General features: G+C 40.3%; 1 protein-coding gene across 1 annotated transcript in view; it reads left to right on the top strand.

Annotated features, from left to right (window-relative positions):
• Positions 1 to 21,441, top strand: part of LOC139724777 (metabotropic glutamate receptor 3-like) — a 117,560-nt gene that overhangs the window by 74,265 nt on the left and 21,854 nt on the right. The window contains exons 3-4 of the mRNA XM_071635893.1: positions 3,835 to 4,011; positions 5,461 to 5,662. Coding sequence (XP_071491994.1) covers positions 3,835 to 4,011; positions 5,461 to 5,662 — 379 coding nt within the window. The remainder of the gene's footprint in view (positions 1 to 3,834; positions 4,012 to 5,460; positions 5,663 to 21,441) is intronic.

The raw sequence follows: 21,441 nt of genomic DNA, 5'->3' as shown, positions 1-21,441 counted from the left end.
CTGAGAAACACTTTGCTCCATGGTTTTGGTTGCTCCTCTGTTCAAGATCTCTGTTGAGCACTTACATCGTCTCGGTTGCAAGGCTACTGTCTCCAGGCCGAGGAACTCCTCTAGGGGACCGATTGCCGATACGTTGACGTAATTAAGCAGAGCTGTAGGGCCTCCTGAACGTCCTCCTTGGATAAACCATCCCAAGGGGCATCTCGCCGCCACTGGCTCGTCAGGCTTTTCCCCAAGGATGTACTCCTCCCATACCATCAAGTGCGTGTTGTCAACGCCAAGCAACATGTCGACAGTTTCAGACGAGGCGGCGTGAATATCCACTTCCCTTAGATGGGGATACTGCTGGAGGTCTTCTGCTTGCACGACAGGGGCTTCTCCACAAGGCTTGTCTATTTCTGTGACGGAAACTGGGTACGACAAGTTTCCCCCGATGTCTTCGATGAAACAATCTAATAGTCGAAGCTTTCGTCTGATCCTGGTACCGCCAACCAGACTCAGATCGTGATCCTGGTAGATGTCTTTCTCGGTCTTGGAGAAGATGCCCTCTCTTACCAGGGTGGCCTGACTCCCACCATCTAAGAGAATCCGCACCAGCTGACGGTTATTTCCGTGTCGCAGATATCCCATCACAGTGGGGAGGACGCTCTGTAGTGCGCCTGTGTCCTTGTTCGCGACAGTCTTCACACTCGCTGAAGTGGTGTGTGGACGTGTAGGTGGCACACTGAGATCCTGCGGAGATGACGAGCCTTGATATTTCCCTCCATATACAACAGGGCAGATAGCAGAGAAGTGTGAATCATCTCCACAACTCTGAACCTTGCATGGCGACGCAAACTGACACAGCTTGTGGTCGTATGGGGATTTCCCTGCAGGGCAGTTGTCATGACCACATCTACTGCAGATGTCATTCTTTTTCATGACGTCATACTTTTCCTTTAGACTGAGGTTCCTGAACTTGATGCACATTTTCAGGAAGTGCGTATTCGAGTTGACATGAAGAGGACACTTGGGAACCCCGGAACGCTTCCCCTCTTTAGATTGGACCTGTTTAGGTGGATTCCACGCTGCTGCATTTGAAGACTTGCTTCCTCTGTTTTGACCCATCTCACAGGTACTCGTCTTCTCTGGGAAAGGTGACTTCGCCTTCTCTTGGAGTAGGAGCTGTCTATGAAGCCACTTGACCAAGCCTCCAAGGGAGTCACTGATGTACTCGTCTCTGACATCTCTGTAGTAAGCGATGCGATGTCCCTCAGGCATCTTTTGCTTGATCTGACTTAGCATGATTTTACTATTCAGCTCTCCAGAGAGGCCGATTGTTTCGGCCTGCATCTCAAATACCTGCAAGGTTTGAACAAATCCAGTCATGGCATTTAGACTAATCTTTCCCTTGATTTCGTACGGCTTCAGGTTTTCCAAGTCACGGAGTAGACTGTCGACAACTCTGTCTTGGTCTCCGTACTTCTCATCAAGTACCTGCCAAGCCCTCTGCACATTAATGCAACCCTTTATCATGTTTCGTTCGCGAGCATTAATCATGGCTTGAGTGAGTTGGTAGAAACACTCTATCTCTGTGAGGTCAGCAGCACAATGTTGAAACAAGGTACGGAAACGCTGGTAGTCCTTGATGTCACCGTTGAAAGTGGGGAATTTCATCTTCTGCATCTTAGGTGTGCAAGATGAATGTCGATGCATCGGAGAGGGCGGAGTTAAGGGAGCAATCGGTTCTGGACTTGTAGATCGAGGTTGCCATGACGCAGCCTCGGCTTGCGGTGCCGGATCTTGAACAACAGATGGTGTAGAAGTAGGGGGAGTTGACGGCGTCACGGGCTGGGAGGTAGGCGGCTCACCACAGCTTGCGGACCCAATGGACTTCCTCGCACGTACAATGGTCTCCACAAACCTACTCTCACACTCTCCCATCCAGGTCTCCTCTTCTTCGAATGTCGCCTCATCTGTTATATTTTCGACCAGCTCCGCATGCTTGCTTTCAACTTGTTTGAATTGACTTTCCGCCTTGGCTATGTACCCCTTTAAGGTGTCGACCTCACCAAAGGTGTCCTTTAATAGCCTGTCGATTGAGTTTAAGGTGCGTGTCAATCCCCCTTTGGTGTTTCTCCTGATCAACTTTAACTTCTCTACATCAGCCATGGTATGGTTCTGGAATCACAGCCTCTTGATGGTGAGTAAGTTGTTATAGCACGATAAACGTCGATGGTGTAAGTTGCATCCTGAATCCAATATACAAGAGTTGTTGAAGCTGTGATGGATTCGTATGCAATCTCTTCAGATGGACACGTTGTTGCAATAAAAGAACAAAGAAATCCTCGGTTTAACGTGATGTGGGTTCTTTATTCTGTTACACAGCATTATCAGCGATATGTAACTGTGCATACTGCAAACTTGCGCTTGCTAGTGTGATATATTCAACAACTGTGTTGGAATGAGCGGTTCCTTGGATTGTTGGACTTCATCACATTCTCCAAGAAACCCAAACTGTAAGCAAACTGCTGTGGCCAACTGCTGAGCAAACTGCTGCTCTTGTGGAACGACTGACCGGAACTCTTTGCTAACAGTCTATAATTCAGACCCTAATTTTGAGACTCATTCTATATTGTATCATTCCATGACACTACCTTTTAGATACACTGTACTCTTTCTTTTGTGAATAATCATTCTTTGAGCGGGCATAATCCACAAATTGCATAGGGACCCAAATTCAAAATAAAAAATATAATTTTTGCACTGTTTTAAGAAGGGATGGTACAGCTTCGGTTGAGTTGGGGCTTAGGTTTCCAACGTTTTTCAACGATAATTTTTTTTAGATAATTAGAAAGCTCTCATGAAATATGAAAGAGCATAAAATTTTAAGAGGATTTCTAAGTTTATTTCATGAAAATTGTATTTTAAATGACTGAAATATCCAAAATAAAGCGATCCTAATGAAGATGGGACCCAAAGTTTATTAGGATCGTTTTGTTTTACTTCTTTTATTCTTATATCTCAGCTATTTCAAAACCGATTTTCGTCATAAACTTTGAATACCTCTTAGAAAATTGCATGCTCAATAAAATTTCATGAAGTGGTTTTTAAGTATCTCGCGAAAAGTTAAAAGCTGAATCCTCACCCCGACCACGTGACGACCAATAGGCCTGCTATACCATCCCTTAAGCAGTGAGCTTAGACTTTTAGGAAAAAACAAGCTTTGGAAGACTCATTTAAAAAAAAAAAGTTTTCGAGACTTTTCACCACGTTGAGCAAGAAACTTCCAACTCACTCATCCATTTTCATCGCTTACCACGATTTTCTCCTAGTTCAACGTATGCATTTTCTTTAATTTGGACTCTGTTCATTTATCACGTTTTGCAGCTGAATTTGAATTAAAGTGAATTAGATATTCATGCCCTAACTTTATGCACGTGTTACTCGATATCGGCTTTAAAAAGGAAGATATATACTTTGTTCTTCCTCATACAGTTAATCATTCTACAGCTTTAAGTGCCTTGAGAACACGTCTCCTATTGTCAAAGTGTCCAACGTCTAGAACGACATAGTGCAACATCGATTCCACTCCATTCATTTCAATCTAATTACATCATAGCTTAAGATAAACATACGAAGGGTAAAATAAAAGATTCAAATGGAATACACGAATAGACAACATACATGACGTGATATATATACAGCGAAGAAAAACCAACTCGTGGCGTGAAACAGATCGGTATCGTGTTCTCCATAACGTCACGTCGTCAAACGAGAAAGGACAGTTGGCGCAATTTATACATCCTGGTCGAATTTCCATATTTTTGTCATTCTTTGTTTTCCTTGGTCCAGGTGAATGCGATGGTTGATTTGCTACTCAAGTACAAGTGGAAGTACGTGTCTTTCATCAACTCTGACGACACGTACGGCAAGAGTGCACAGACCGAGTTCCGATCGCGAGCTGCCGAGCACGATATATGCCTGGCGGTAGCTAGAACGATACCAGCATCGACTGAGACCTACGACGAGGTATGTGATTCTTTTGCTTCATTTTATCGATATTATGGAAGACTGTGATATATCGGAGGCCAGGGGTTTTGGTGACCTTGTTTTTGTTTTTCGTTTTTCTTTAGCTGCATGGTGTGACGTGACCATTGTAAGTCAAGCTGATGAAAGTAGTTTATGAGCGCGCTCAAGCTCCAATTTCAATCTTTTTTCACAGCTAAATTAATGTTTGTCATGTCGATAATGTTGGACCTAGATGATATCGACCTGTGAGCTGAGTTCATTTCCCTTTTCTTTTTTCTTTTTTTTTTGCTATGAAATAAACAATGAAACAAACATTTCATCAATATTAGTGACATATGATTATTTCACTTACATCTTTTTATCAGTTGTGAAGAAGGACACATGTAAATAGTCTCAACTCATGCTCCATTGACTCTTGTTTCAGGTTTTATCTCAATGCACAATGGTTACTCACTTGAAATGGTAATTCGAGATTGGGGAATAAACGTACAATCGATGATTCTCGATTCATGTCACATCCGCATACTTTCCTTTCCTTCCTGCCGGTCTCTGTCAAAGTTTGAAGTTCAAAGTTCAAATTCATTTCCGTTTTAACATACATCTCACTTTGTCTGTATCTATCTATCTATCTATCTATCTATCTATCTATCTATCTATCCATCTCTAACTATCTATCTATCTATCTATCTATCTATCTATCTATCTATCCATCTCTAACTATCTATTTATCTATCTATCTATCTATCTATCTATCTATCTACCTCTATCTATCTCTATCTATCTATCTATCTATCCATCTATCTATCTATCTATCTATCCATCTCTAACTATCTATCTATCTATCTATCTATCTCTATCTCTATCTATCTATCTCTACCTATCTCTATCTATCTATCTCTATCTATCTATCTCTATCTATCTACCTCTATCTCTATCTATCTATCTATCTATCTATCTCCTTCTATCTCTTTCTATCTATGTCTATCTATCTATCTCTATCTATTTCTATCTATCTATCTCTATGTATGTATGTATGTATGTATCTATCTATATCTATCTATCTATCTATCTATCTATCTATCTATCCATCTCTAACTATCTATTTATCTATCTATCTATCTATCTATCTATCTCTATCTATCTACCTCTATCTATCTCTATCTATCTATCTATCTATCTATCTATCTATCCATCTATCTATCTATCCATCTCTAACTATCTATCTATCTATCTATCTCTATCTATCTATCTCTACCTATCTCTATCTATCTATCTCTATCTATCTATCTATCTATCTATCTATCTCCTTCTATCTCTTTCTATCTATGTCTATCTATCTATCTCTATCTATTTCTATCTATCTATGTATCTCTATGTATGTATGTATGTATCTATCTATCTATCTATATCTATCTATCTATATTTTTCTATATCTATCTTGTTCTGCAGATCATCCAAGACCTGTTAGAGACCCAGAGCGCCACGACCCACTCGACCGTCGTCATCCTCTTCGTACAGCTCGAAGTCGCCAAGAAGATATTCGCGGCGGCCGACGCGGCGGGCGCCCAGCGTCGCTTCATCTGGATCGGCAGTGACGGGTGGGGAAACTACGACCTGCAGCCCGTTGAAGGCCACGAGGAAGTGGCACTAGGTGAGTTTGCATTGTTTTCCTACTGTACGAGGTGCCTGGATTGGAGGGCCTATACCTTCGCTGACAGTAGCTTGTCAATCGGGGTATCCGCTAGGGATTGCTATCATTAATGTTGCTCCTCAATGTATAATTATGTGGGCGCGCGAGTGTATACATGTGTGTGTGTGTGTGTGTGTGTGTGTGTGTGTGTGTTTGTGTGTGTGTGTGTATGTGTGTGTGTGTGTGTGTGTGTGTGTGTGTGTGTGTTTGACGGTCCACTGCACCGGCCCTGCACCCTGTTTTGTTTTTTTTTTTTTGGGGGGGGGGCGAGACGTGAAGTGGGATTCTTGTCGAGCATGGGTTGTGACTCTCACATCCGGGACTTCTATCTTACGTCCGATCTGACGGAGAGTGGTTTTACCCTCTTGACAAAAGTAAAGATTCCACGATAAAATGCAGCACTGCATGGCTCAGCTGGTCTCTTTGGACCTCGAAATCGGAACAGCTTGTTGTCCTTACAGGATCAGTGGTTTTGATTCATAAAGGCATTTCTAGAGACAGTGAGAGAGACGCGGAGGCAGTGGAGGATCCTTCAGTACTGATTCAGAGCAATAAAAGAATTAACACACGACAATAATTTTTCTCGATATTGATGGAGTTTATCTGACTCCACAGTTGATACTGCGTGTGTGTGTGTGGGGGGGGGGGTGGACTCAGGGAAATGGTTGGATGATGACTGGGGAAGATGTGGTGGAAGAAAATCCGAGAAAAGCAGCATAACATCAGTTAATGCCATGAGAATTTGTAAGTGATAAGTGCTCTCAAAAAAATAAACTAAAGGTTTCTGGAAAAGGGGAAAGGGATGAGAAAAGGGCGCTCGGGTAGAAACGAAAGAAACTAGACGAATGACCTTTTCTCGTTGTCCCAAGACGGCTGTGTGATTCGCTGCGATGCATCTAATGTACTCTCCATCCATTCTAGATTAGTTGTAGTGTTTTTGAGAACAGGCATCAGTTCTTGTTCAGCCTTCAGTCTGTCTGTTTGCACACTGACATGTCATGGGGATTCTATAGAGCACCCCGCTCTTCTTCGGGCAAACATCGTCTCCACTGGTAAAAAAAAACCCCAAAAACTTTCGAAGTCAGCTGTCGGAGGTCTTGATAACTACAAAACAGCGTAGAGCGGAACGGAACAAAGACAAAACACAGGAAAAAGTAAAGAAGGAAGAGGAAGAGAAATCAGAGATAGAAAAGAAACGAAGACAGGAAAACATGGAAAAAGAAACAGAAATTTGAGTTATTGCATGTCCAGCTTGTAGCCAGGAAGCTTGTCACTGCTTCTGTGCACAGAACGTCAAGATTTGACCTTTCGTGGCTGTGGAACAAGTGTAGGGTCATTGCTCTTCTTTACGAACTTATCTCTATCTCCCTCGGGCGATCTGGATAAACGGATGAATATGGACGGAAATTGACTCGACCTTTGGTGCGGCAAGGAAATTGAGGCCCGCCGTCCGATTCGGCCAACATTAGGGCGGTTTATACACCCAGACATCGCAGCTAAATCCAGCCCAAGTTTTAACGAGAGGAATTCCGCCAAAGAGTGCTTCGAAATCAATAATGGCATGTTAGACTTCGCTGGAGGGAACTCCACTCAAGCAATTCTCGTTATTCAATCACGCACTCTTGAAATACCCTACGAAGCCGAGACCAAAGTCATTGTTGCTCTTTTGGTCGTCCATATTTTAATCTCATATCTGTGTCTTTTGCATGGCACTGTGATGGCTTTCTTAGTTGTGGTTGGTGTTTTGCCCTTTTTTTTAGTGTGAGAGGACGATTCTTAAACCAGTTTCTGCGCGAAACCCTGGGGATCCTATCAAAAGATATAGGTTTAACGTTTGTTCATGTCTGTTATTGACCATATTATGGGTGACTCAAAAGACAAACATAATCATGTTCATGATGTTCGTCAGGTTTCATGTTTATCACCACAAACAAATAGCAGCTCTGGGCCCCGTTTCACAAAAAGTTGATATGATAGCAAGTCTTGCTGGAATGGCAATTGTCATGGTAACGACAAGAATCCAGCTTCCTGATTGGCTATTGCTATTGGGAGCTGCCATTCCAGCAAAGAGTTGCTATCCTACCATCTTTTATGAAATGGGGCCCTGGTCATTGAGCAAGGAAAACAAAGCCCGGGAGTTGCCCTTTGATGATTCCAGGGGGGCATTTCATGAAGCATTTGTCCGACAGCCAATCAGATGCAAGGATTTCAGTAGCTTGTAACACTTTGTCTGAAAAATATCCGACCTAAATGCTTCATGAAATGCCCCCCTGGTTTGTCCTACGTGGAGGACGCCCTTTTCGTGGTGACTTCTCTAGAATCCAGAGCAACAACATAGAATCGCTTGAAGTGACCGTCCACATTGTATAATCATAGAATCTTCAGGTCTGGTAGCGGAGAGTCTGGCTACTAAAGTCTTAACTTGCCTTCAAATAAACGTCATTGGTATTGATGTGTTCAATCCACGCTTATGCAAACAATAACAGTGTGGTTTTATTTACTGAAGGTAACTTTTTCAGTGCAAACACCGACCTTCCCGATCGCCTTTCCGCCATTTATTGTTACCACAGCGTTGCTAAGAAACATTTTTACACCTGTGCCAAGTCGGACACGTTTCGTGAAACAATTCGTCCGAAAATGTAAGCACTAGGCTACAATCGAATTCAGTATCTGTTTAGTGTGAGTCCAGGCTCTCACCTGAGACTACCATGGTCCTTTTGAGCACACGGTGTGGATTGAACAAAAAAAGAATGAAGGGAAAAAGTGAAAGTGAAGGAAACTTTAACTAGTAAAACTGCCGCTCTCTGCCTAGTCTGGAAAGTAGGCGCGAAATAGTGCTCGTAAATGGATCAATACCTACGTGACTGTTTATTTGAAATTGTTTTTCGTGACCTCTAAGGAACCAATGAATGCTTATAAGCAAACAACCAACCATGGGGGCGAAGGCTTTAGATCCGCTTCAAAGGACAAGACCAATGGACCGTTTCATAAAGTCATCACATAAAAGTCTTTACATAAATATATTAAAGAATGGCCAAAGTCCCGCTCATTTGTGGCTATGAGGGATTTCTAAAGAGAAGTAAAATCCATTTCATGAAGTCTCTTTTAATGAGTGTGTTGTATGAGTGAAAAGTCTCTCATGATAAGACTTTCATGAAACGGACCCCAAGAAGGATAAAGTGCCTTACCTTTGCAGCAAGGGGATTCGAACCTGGAACGTCATGAGAGCCAGTCCGTGGACTTAACCACTGAACCACGACAGCTCCATAAATAGAGACCGTTCATGGTACCATGGAGATGGAAAGGTTTCCACTTCCCTGGTGGTACATGCTGAAATCTTTCTGCGCGCTTTCCTTTGCTCCGACGCGATGTGTTTTCCCTTATCATTATAAAGCCCAAAGAGGCGCATGGAGCAAGTTTCTTCAGACTGCAATTGTCGGCGCCTCCAAATTTACTACACTATCAGGTTTCCACTCAAACTCCACCGCACGGCGGCGCCCTATCTCCTTACAATGCAGCAAGTCAGGCGTTATCTGTTTGGTCTGCAAATTTTCGCTATTTCATTCCGGCTTTTTTAGCCTTTGCTGCATTTTTCATTTCATTCGTCTTAACTTTGCATGAGCATAATATCCTGTGCAGACGTACGTGGCCGACAGCGACACTGAGCAGCAATGAACCCATCTAGTCACGACTTGCGAGTTTTTTTCCGTCTCGAGACGTGCTCGGAAGAACATGGATTACGCCAAAAGAAGGGTGAAGGAGAGAAAAAGGAGAGACAGAGAGAAAGGTGGTATTTAGGGGGAGGGGGAAAGGGACAGAGATATAAAGATACGTAATAACGGGACACTTCGGCGCTTTCTTTTCGATACTTGTTGAAGTTAAAGTATTCAGCACTTGAAGACAAGTGTTGAAACCAGAATTACGACTGAAGTGCATCTTCAGTACGCAGTTGCTAGCCATCAACCTCTCATAAGTGTTTTACGCAGATGTATACGTGAGTATATAAACATATAGTGCTAGCGTTCAGCGCATATTTTCCTCTCTGCTCGTTTTAATACATTGCACTCCCTCTCTACTTCCATCTCTCCTCCACTGCTCCTTCTTCTCTCCCTCCGTGTGCTTCACGTCAGAAGAAAGAAGGTTTAACCTTTATCTCAGTAGCGACGAGAGATATGTCCAGTAGATCTTTCGAGGTGGCATAAACCCTGGTTATCATCATTTCTTTGAAGCCCAAAGCAACGGGAGATTGGTCGATATCTTCACTCCATCAACGGGCCGATTGGTTACAGGCCGAGTTGATGGGTTGCTGGGGTTCAAATTTCTCCCGTGTTCCACCTTTCTTTCTTTCTTTCTTTCTTTTTCCTTTTAATTATTAGACACAGTGACAGATGCCAGTCCGTCTGGCAGGATGTTACTGTAACATGTCCGCACTGATTAGATTTGATTAAAACATTATGTCCATCATCAATTTTCGCGTGTTTTCGATATAACTCTCAGATCAACTTTTAGATTAGATTAACGTTTCATATTAAAGCCAAAAAATTCACCTGCGCTTGTAGGAACTGTCTTCATTATGTGTTTTATTAATTGGAAATTAGCATACGATTTCCAAGGCAACGAGTTAATGCTCCCCCACTCGTGCTGCTTCAAATAGGGTAAGCCAGTCTCCTCAGGGAATGTCTCATGCACAAGGCTGCCCCAACGTGCATGGTGCTGATTGTTACTGCAAGCACACATACACAAACAGACAGACAGACAGACACACACACACAAACAAATATATTCACACACCCTCACACACACACATACACACACACACACACACAACAACAACAACAACAACAACAACAACAAACACACATAAATGCAAAGGCGCACACACTCGGGTTAGTAACATGGAACAGCGCATCTTTCTCTCAGTTCTGTCTTTTAGCACATATGACGTTTCTAGCTGGAAACTTATTCAATTAGTTGATCATTAATTCCTTTCCTACTTGCAAAGAAAGTCGAAGTTTTCCTGCTCCACTAGTAGATCGAAAATGATATGTGATCGTAGTGGGTGTGCATCGTGGATGCTGCCGATTTGCGGGGCTTATGAATATTCATTAACTCGATTTTGGGGTGTCATTGTCGCGATTCAGTGGCCACCAATGGAATTAGTGATGAAATGTTGGGCAAAGCGCGTTCGCAAGAATTACCATGCTGTCATGATGTTGGCCCGTGAATGATATCTGCCAACTGTTACGAATATTCATGAATGGAAGACCATAAATCACTTAAGAAGGAGTGACTTCGGGCGTATAGATTTGATAAGCGACGGAATGACAGAATAAGATCATTTGGTTCGATGCGGTGGTACTTGCGACGCCGAATTCTTTTGTGACGCATAGTGATTTTTGCCGTAAATGCACAACAGCTTTTTACAAGTGGTTTTGCTGAAGCGCTGGAAGTGGAGTCGTTAGACCCTCATCCGACGTCTCGGGTAAGGACAGGAGTCCTTAGATAGTACCCTCTACGACACACACATCGTGTTGAAAAGGTTACACTCACACCACCTGTTGTCTGTTGAAACTATCTTCACTCTTGCAGACACTAAGGTAGAGTATCTTCTACATTCGTGGATCATGGTCTTCTTTAACGACTGACAAAACTTCAAAAGATCTAGGAGAGAAATATTGACCATAAGTGGTCTGCATCATGTATATGAAAACGAATATAAACAACTAAACTCCACAGATAAGTGTCTTGCTTGTGCTGAAATGAGATAGCGATGGTACAAAGATATCTACCAAAGATTGGGATGGGAAGGGGGGGGGGGGGTCGGAAGAATGGGTGTAAGGATTTATCCTCAACAGTGTCATCACAGTTATGCCAATGGATCATGGTACCATAGGCCCATCATAATTTTTCCAAGCATTCGAAACCCTGGATTTCGAGTTTCGTTTGTTTTATTTTCTATTTGTACAAAATGGATGGATAGTCCATACTCAGTTTTATGTACGGGAAGGAGGGGGGGGGGGGTAGAAGGCACTTCACCGGGTTATGCATCCTGCTCTTTGCCATAAATGAATGAAACGGGATCTTTTACGTGCATGGGTTGTGACTCTCTCACACACAGGACCTTCATTTAATGTCCTATCCGAGGGACAGTGTTTTACTTCTATCAGAGAGAATGACATGCAATAATACACGAAATTTATCAGCGAGACACATCGGGATTCGAACCCGCACCCGAACCCGAACCATTTGATTTCAAGTCAGATACGCTATCCCACTGAGCCACCCTCGCCACCTCGGGTGACACCGTGAATGCAACACCTCGACCGAGGGTCCAACGCGGCAACGCGCGGGACTGCGCGGGACTCGAACTTAGAAACTCAGGAATTCAAGAACACAGGATCATTGAAAACTAAACTGGTGTGGTGCAGTGGTCAAGGTTCTGGACTCTTAAAACGGGGGCTGGGTACACTGTTCAAATCTTGGAAGAGATATTTAAACCAATATAACTCTGTTGCTGCAGGTTTGCAAATGGGAATCTGACAATTTACATATCATGATGGCACGACAAAAATGGTTATTACTATTTTTGATTTGGTGTGGTTTGATTTAAGAAAATTCAAGTTCAATATGTTCAAACTGAGTAATAGAAATACAAACAAAGACAAACGCAATGATCACAATTTTAACAAAAGTACTACACAAAAGTAGAAAAGCATTGGCAATAGTACTATGCAATATATATAATACAAAAGGTACAAGTGAGATATTTTTTTTTAAGTAAATGAGAAAGGTATTTGAACGCAAGGATGCCACCGTGAGCCGTTAGCAATGGTTAGTTTGGTAATGAAAAAGACTACATAAAAAACGAATATAAAAATATTTGACGACAGCACTCTTGGAAAATTGAGTGATCAAGTGCCAGGCGTGCAGTGCAGTCTCTGGTGTGGGTGTAGAAAGCAGTTGAATGATAAAGAATAAAGATGATAAATTGCGGGGGTATAATGTGCGTTGCTTTAATTCAAAGAATGGGGGACATGGTCTGCAATATCTGTTATTATCGTCACCATAGTATAACATCACTGTAATTATCTTAGCTATCATCATCAGAATCATTACTCCTACTCTCCTAACCACATTGCTCCCATATGAGTTTGCTGTGAGTTTGGATGGTGAGATTCTGTTTAAGTTCATTCCACTGTTTGTAACATTTTTATGACGTATTCATCTCCATAGTTACGGCAACATTTTCGTTCCATAAGTTGTAATGGCTCTGACGATATCCTCTCTTGGCACATTTTCGTTAGCTTTTCTTATCAGTTCATTCCAGACTCTTTACTTTCAACAATTGATCGGAAATATTGACTAAAAAAGGAGAGAGAGTAATTTTCAGAATATTCACATCAACAGTATCTTGGGAGGGAAATAAACATTATATTGTATTCCAGCAGCTTGGCAAATATGTATATTTCCATGAAACCATGAAGCAAACACGAATTGGCAAAAGCTTGTTCATGTTATGTTCGCAAATAATATAGATAAAGTATTAATGTGACGAAGTATGCATTCGAATGTAATATTTCTTATTATTGATTTATTATTTATTCAAAACGCTCTTTTTTGTATTTTGTTTCGTAAGGCATTGGTCAGCGACAATTTGGTTTTGTTTTGTCTGAAATATCTGTTCATATGTTATTATAAATGCATCCATGGACTTTCATATTGTGCTATGTAACGTTGAATATTTTCAATCGGCTTTATCTAGTTCTGAGCAAATTTCTCAAGTTGTGCTTAGGTTTTGATATAGACTAGACCCGGTGACAGTTAATAATATTTTGTAAATGGAATATGAATTACCCTTAGCTTCCTTTTTTTAACAAGCATCCTACAGTGATAATTACAGTAGACATCTATCTCAATTAGTAATGTAAAAACTTATGAAGAGCCCCAAAGAGTCCCCAAATATATTTGTCATCCTGCGGTCAGTACCTATATGTCTAAATATTTCCGCTGTACTGTGAGACTAGCTGTTACGTCCACTACGACACTCTTAATGACCCATATTAATTATCTACCAACAAATCTATCGCAATATATTCATTTACCAACACGCCAGATGTGTGTGCTGCAAATGTCTGGACTCGGCATGTGTTTGCAAGCGTACTGGGCGAAACTACATTAAGAGACGTTTCTGAGAGTGTCTGATAATTTTGATCAATACCTACTTCTACTTTCCCCTGGAGTAGCTGCCTTCAATGTAAGTAGTTCAATCATCCTGATGAAGACAAATTGCCATGTTCTTTCCCCACGGCAAAAGACAAGATAACTTACAGCTCAGGTATCAGATGCAAGATAAATGACGCATGGACCATAACTGATGCCTTTTCCGAAAGAGCGATGATAGTTTCACAAGGGCCGTTCGTAACTTTAGCTTTCGTTTCGTTATACTTAGAAATGAAATATTAGGTATCTGGTTTTGAAATATGTTATTGAAATTATCATTGTGTTATGTCACATGTTTGTGGCAATTCTACGCATGTGTTATATTTTCATTCAAGCAAGATTCAAGAAACTTGAGATCGATACGTAAAATTTATTGTAAAAATTTGTACAGAATTCTTCTGTACTCATGCTTATCACAAATGTGCTTTTGATTTATCAACGGTAAGAAAATCTACCCCAAACATGAATCCAGTGCACATAGAATAAAATAGTAGACCACATCAGAACCAAAACTGCGAAACTTCACAATTTGGAAATCCACACCTTTTGAACGGATTGTCATATTTTCTTCAAAACTTCATTGATGTCTGGAGAATTCTCCATGGTGATCCCACAAATGGTCAAACAATCGTCTAAAAAAGTTGCCAGTAATTAGATGAAAAATTAAGAGAAAAGAGATGAAATCGTGGTCTTTTGATTCACACACACACACACAAAAAGCGCCGTATAACTCTGACCTGTGGCTGAAGTCACAGTGTAGGATTTTAGTTTGAGAACAAGCAGTCATGTCGTGATAAAATTCCTGATAACACTGATAAACGATGTCGTAAGCTTTTTTAATTTGTTTTTAGGGCGGATAAAGTAAATACAAAGCAGGTATTTTGCCTCCTTCATAAAGAAGGCACAGAAGCTCACGTATAAGACGCAGAAAATGACGTATATACACTTATACCTATTATACACTATTATTATCATCATCATATTCATTAGTAAATGGGCGCTTCTGAATTTGACAGTATTATCTTATATCGGACAGAGAAAGCGTTGCCAATCTCAGAATCAGAACAAGCAGAAAGTGAATATTTAGCAGTCTGGAGGTTTTGAAAATTCTGCCACCGAAAAAACTAATTATCATAATAAAAAGTCTCAAAATGAAAGTTCCCAGTAGTGCTTTACGGGTTAAATGCTATGGCCTTTCAAATCGTATTGAAACAACTCTATAAGTAAGGACATCACCATGTGGCAGCCATCTTTGTATTTTTCTTTTCCACGTTTTCAAAGCCAGCTGATCCAATGTATCATGATGGTTATATACCTCGAATAGAAGGTTATAACTGTAGATAGGACCTTGACATTTCCAGCCATCATCGTCTATCTAAGTGGATTGGACAGTTCTGATTACAGAATGATTGGAAATTATTTCTGTCGAAGGAGTTTGAGTTGAGAGTTTAGATCGACAACGCGGGGTTCTCACGTCATTGTTTTACCTGGCCGCCCTTGAAGTGTATATAAGGAGAGCGCGCTCGGTTGCTTTTGCAGTGCTTAGAAGGTAAACCGAATGATATTGGGTGAAGCTCCGATCGATACCAATAAGCTATATGCAAAACAATGCACAGGTTTTAGTGCGTTTTAATGCCTCATACATGCTTCATGTGTATTCATTGAATTTGCCATGTGCACACGATTGTACCAATCCAAGTGTGATAAACTTATGCAATTATCTGTTTTACAGCATGGGCTTAGATAGAAGCGTCTACAACTTCTACGTCTTCGACAAGAAACTACAAAATACTGGATACATGAAGCCATGAAAGCAATCGGACAAGAAAAAAAATAAAACAACTACCCGCATTCGACTCCCATACAATCAGGTTACATGTATTTCTTCAAACATACAATAACATGGTTATGTAATTAAGTTGCTTCGCTCAATGAACAGAAAGGAGCCAAATTTGAGCGCGAATTCATCGATTTCAAATGATACTTTTAACAGAGGTGAAACTTTTTGAATGAAATTATATAATCATACAAACAAAACAAATAAATAAATAAACAAATATATATATATATATCTTTATATTATATATATATGTATATATATATATATATATATATATATATTGTTGTTGTTTTCTACGCGCTTTTAGACTTCGATTCTTACATTCTGTAACGTTAACATATAAGTTTCAGATCATTTTGTTGAGATTGGTGACGTATTTACACAATACTTACCCACACCATCATAAACAATAAAGGACTGAATAATTCTCCCTGAATGTCTAAAAGTGACAATATGTTACGATATAAACATAAACAACCCTAGGTCTTGTGTTTATCACCGTCTGAAACCATTTCGTTACTTGGAAGATGATGTTTTTCGTGGTTATCTTATGGAAGTGCTTATACAATATTGCTCTAATAGATTTTCTTTATCGAATATTTGGGCTATAATATCACATCAATACCGCGCTCTTTCGCCGCGCGATGCTCATGCTATGACAACTGAACACAATTATTGTCGGTCGATGCGAAAACCTCGTCATCAAATTATCATCGACCAGAGTACGCCCTATATACCTGTTATGTCAAAGTACCTCATAACGAAGAATCACTTACTGTCTGGATTGTTGCTGCCTTATACGAGCTCAGTTATTTAAAACTATATAAAGGCAGACTACATGAATTTTCTCTGGCGTTGTGATTCCGTTTTTCTTTAATGTTTCCTTGAAATTATGTTATAATTTAGTGCAAACATCATCATAGAGTTTAGTAAATCCACGGAGGTGTTCGTCGTCTGATGTTGGATACTGAAAGACAGGGAAAGAGAAAAAAAGCCGTTGAAGGTCGTTTCCTTATCACGTGTGCTTATGAAGCGTCCTCGTAATTGAGGACATTATGGTAAGATCTGTATCCAATGGGTCTGTTAAGAGTTTTATCAAAAGCAACCTGACGTTGAGTATACAAGCAGAGCTGAAAGAAACATTCATGTCGTGTGTAAAACTCAGTAAAGTTTATCGTAATTTCATTTCATAAACCTCGTGCATTGCGTTTAACATACCTCTCCCAAAGATTATGTTTCTCGAGATTTCTCATTGCCACATTGGAACGCAGCAGCAAACTTGCATAATTGACAGGAATTTGTCTGAATTGCAAACTACCTGCTAAAATGTTAAATTTATTCAAAATTTCATGAACTATCCAGACAAACATGTTAAGCATACATTCGAATGCTGTTGTGGAATAAGTGGAGGTAAATATTTTGCAAGGTAACTTGATGCAGCATCATGATCAAGGCTATAAACCAAATATACTCGTGTACCTGCTAGGAGGAAAGAATGCAACCTTTATTCTGTTATTCCTCAAACCAGTGAAAATTAATAACGGACAATCAAATTTTCTCTCTGTCCGCCCTCCGACATGACATATTGATCGAATTTGTAAGTGATAAATTCCCCGCGTCCTTTGTCGAACGCGGTTTCCATGGACAATTAACAGGCGGTGGTCACACAATTTTTCCTGAGAGGTCAAACGCTGCATCAAGTATGACACCAGTGAAAATGACATTTTCCGTGCAAATCAAGGATATCAAAGGTAGTGTTTTCTCTTCTCTGCTTCTTTTCTAGGCCCTTGTTCTCTATTTTTTCTTCTTTTTTTTTTCTCGTTCTCTCGTTTTCTTTACTCGAGACCTTTTTGTGCTTTCTCTTCTCTTTCTATTCAGCGAGAACGTGTCAAAATACAGAATGGACATGATGGAGTAATTTATGGGGTCCGTTTTATGAAGTTTATTTGCAAGTTTGTTAGCTTCATTTACATCTGAGAAGATGTCTGGTGGCCCATTTTCAGCTGCAATAGCTGGTCTTCCATGGGGTCCAGTTGGGTTGGATGAGGCGGGACCACTTCACCGGGTTAAACACCCTGCTCTTTGCGATGAATAAATGAAGCGGGATCTTTTATGTGCACGAGTTGTGACTCCCTCACACACGGGACCTCCATTTTATGTCCTATCTGATGTCTGAGGGACAGAGTATTTTGCCTCTTACTAGAGGGGACAATAAAATGATTACACACAACATTGCTCAGTGGGGCTGACAATGAAGTACGTTTCAATAAACTGCTTGCAGTATTTTGAAATAAGAGATGGATCACTATTTACCAGCTGCACTACGCACTCAATAATTCTTCAAACAAAGGGAATACTGAATAAAAAACTACTACCATGAGCAGATGGTCCGTAATAGCAAAGTATCTCCAGTACTTCAGGAAGGTGTTTCTGCAGTCGAACTACTTGGAACTCAATAAATCCGTGTCAGTCAGCGTTATTCTGGTAATGATTTAATAATAAGCTCTAAGCAGGTAAGTCAGGTGATAATTATATATCTACGAAAATACGAAAGAACCGGATATGAATATCACCTATAAAATTGATCAACACATCAAAGTTATTACTATCAATACCTGCTTTACGAATTGGAAAAAAATCCAGCTGAAATATCCATCAATAATGTTTCACCTATACATATAAACTATGCAGTAGGTAGACGCCTGCCGTGCATTAGCTTCCCTTTTGTTGTTGCTGAATTAACTGCCAAGCTAATATCTTCGGTAGATATCTGTTTGGATAATCGAGGTTAACCAGGGATTTCGCATATCACTTTGCTCATTGCATGGCATCCTGGCCAAATCTGACTTGTCTGTTGCCTTTAGGTGAGGAACAAAATCTGGGTGCAATATTATGTAGTTTGCGGCCATGAAAATTCAACATTATCACATAATAAGATCATCCTTCTATTAGATCATGCTCATAAGGCATATGGGCTGTACCATATTGATTTTAGTCCTAGAGGGCAAAATGTTAGCGGTGTAAGCAAACCCCTGATACTTTAATTTGATATTTTAGAAGGATGGTATCGTTTTGTAGGTCAGGGTTCTCTGAATAGCGATAGCTTCAGGTCATAAGACGTCAGAACGTATGCGAAGTGACTCGTTCGTTCCGCTCGCTGCCATCTGAGGTTTTGCTTTCCTCGAAAAAAGAAAAACATGGACGAAGGCTTTGCAGACACAGGTACCTCTCTACTTTCCAAATCAGATGTGGTTGTTGCCCTTTAGAGAGTGAGGAGGGAAAGTAGAGTCAGTTGGAATGTTTACTGGAGATATAGGCAGGGCTGATCCGTATTTCAGTGTCGTTAAACTCACTTTATCGCATTTGGTGGACTGCCAATGTTTATTTCATACGAACATTGGATAAGAGCAGTCGGAATAAAAAAAAAAACAGCAGCAACAAACAGTTGATGTCTATTTATCGTTTGCCGTCCTTTTCTCTCCTTCCCATAACACATACACACACACACACACACACATACACACACACACACACACACACACACACACACACACACACACACACACACACACACACACACACACAAACAAAAACAAAAACAAAAACAAAAGAGACATATAACTGTATAAGCCAGTGCTTCATTGTCGTGGCTGTATATTTTGTTATAAGACAAACCCTAGCTCCAAAGTGTTGTTGCTAGGCACGTCCCCATTCACTTTGGTAGATCATAATTATGAAACGAAACAGTTTCACGTGACTATATAAAGTAGGGCTCACCTTCTCGTCTTGATTGAAATGCATTGAACAATCTGTGTAAAACAACACATGTGCATGCAAACTATCGCGGAAGAGACGCAATACAGAAATGAGAAGCAAAAGCAATATTAGTCTGTAATTACTGGTAATGGTGTATTCATCGAGGAGAAATAAGGTAAAGTTTTTTTTGGACATCTTAGGACAAAAGTATAAAACGGGAAACATAGAACAAAATAGACATGGGAGAGAGAAAAACACAAAGAGAGGGAGGGAGTGATAGAGAGAGAAAGAGGGAGAGAGAAATGAATTGACATAGACATAGATAGATAGATAGACAGATAGATAGATAGATAGATGGATAGATAGATAGATAGATAGATAGACATAGATAGATAGACAGATGGATAGATAGATAGATGCATAGATAGATTGATAGATAGATATATAGATAGACATAGATAGATAGATAGATAGATATAGATAGATAGACACAGACAGATAGATAGATAGATAGACAGATAGATAGATAGATAGATGGATAGATAGATAGATAGATGGATAGACAGATAGATAGTTAGATGGATAGATAGATAGATAGATAGATAGATAGACAGATAGATAGATAGCTGCATAAATAGAGATGGAGAGAGAAAGAGAGGGAAAAAAGAGGTGGCAGAGAGAGAAGTACAGATTATGTCATGAAGACATACCAGACAAAACAGACGATCAATCAATCTATTGCATCAGCGGACACTAGAGGCCCATTACGAGAAGCCAGCCGACGAATTACTCGTCATTCCCGCCAAAATTTCCCCTTTGTGACGTTCTCGCGGGAGCGTTGCATACGCTCACCCTCTGTCTAAACAGCTTTTTTACAAAAACTGGGGGCGGAGAGATGCATTTCTATTGCCTTATACTTTTGCAATTCAAGCTCAGATAAATTTGCATCAAATGATTCTTAGCTGCCTCAAAACTGCCCATACTTTTGTTGTTGTTTGTTGTAGTTGTTGTTGTTCGTGGAACCCAATATAGAAAGCAGAATGTACAAATTTTGACCAGTTTTGATAATTACATCACCATCCATACCACTATAACTCTTATGCATAATCTACTGCTTAATCAAAACAACTGCCGTTTACTACACAGGGTAATCACCAGTAACTACAATCCTACGTCCCCCCCCCCCCCATCCATCATTCAGATATAGATTCGTTGACATGATTTCAACGACCACAGAAGAAAAGGAATGGGAAGCGTCTCTCGTTTTCATTGTTCAAACCAAATCACCTCAAGAACGGCATTGTCACCTTCGAAAAAAGAAGTTTTACTTCCGCACATAAGTGATATAAAACCGAGCGTCCCGTCGCAAGATACAGATACATCTTTTTGTTATGCTGTGCCATTGGTTCCTTCTGAAAGAAAAAAAAATCATTTTCTCCGGAACTGTTCAAAAAAATATATATATAATTGCACACTAAAAATACGCGGGCGACCTCGATAGGTCAAGTTTTTGGACTATATTTCCATTATAGTTGTCATTTAAATGCAAAGTAACCTGTTTTCGATTCATGGAATTAAAATTTCTACTGAGGGCAATTTCATGCATTTGATGGAATATTATATGATATAATGTATGGTGGATCAAAGGAGAATGTCGTTGAATTTGAGATCGGTTGAAAATCAGAATCCCTAATGTGACTGCAGCGTTAGGTTCTATAAATTATAAATCATTATCACACCGCGGAGAAAAGAAATGAGCAGGGCTGATTTAGGCGAGGGTGTCAAAATTGTTCTCTCTACTCGCAGTGAAATGATATTTAGGATGTAGAATATTAAGTCGGACTCACGTCCTTTAAATTAGCGTCTTGTCAACTAAACTGATCAAAAGTGAAGAGGGTACGTACCTGTTATCTTAACATCAGAC

Source organism: Diadema antillarum, unplaced genomic scaffold, assembly GCF_040938485.1.
Source record: "Diadema antillarum isolate AM-2024a unplaced genomic scaffold, OU_Dant_1.0 scf00000015, whole genome shotgun sequence".
Classification (NCBI taxonomy): domain Eukaryota; kingdom Metazoa; phylum Echinodermata; class Echinoidea; order Diadematoida; family Diadematidae; genus Diadema; species Diadema antillarum.
The sequence above is the reverse complement of the archived record's forward strand: the minus strand, read 5'-3'. Positions and strand labels throughout refer to the sequence as shown.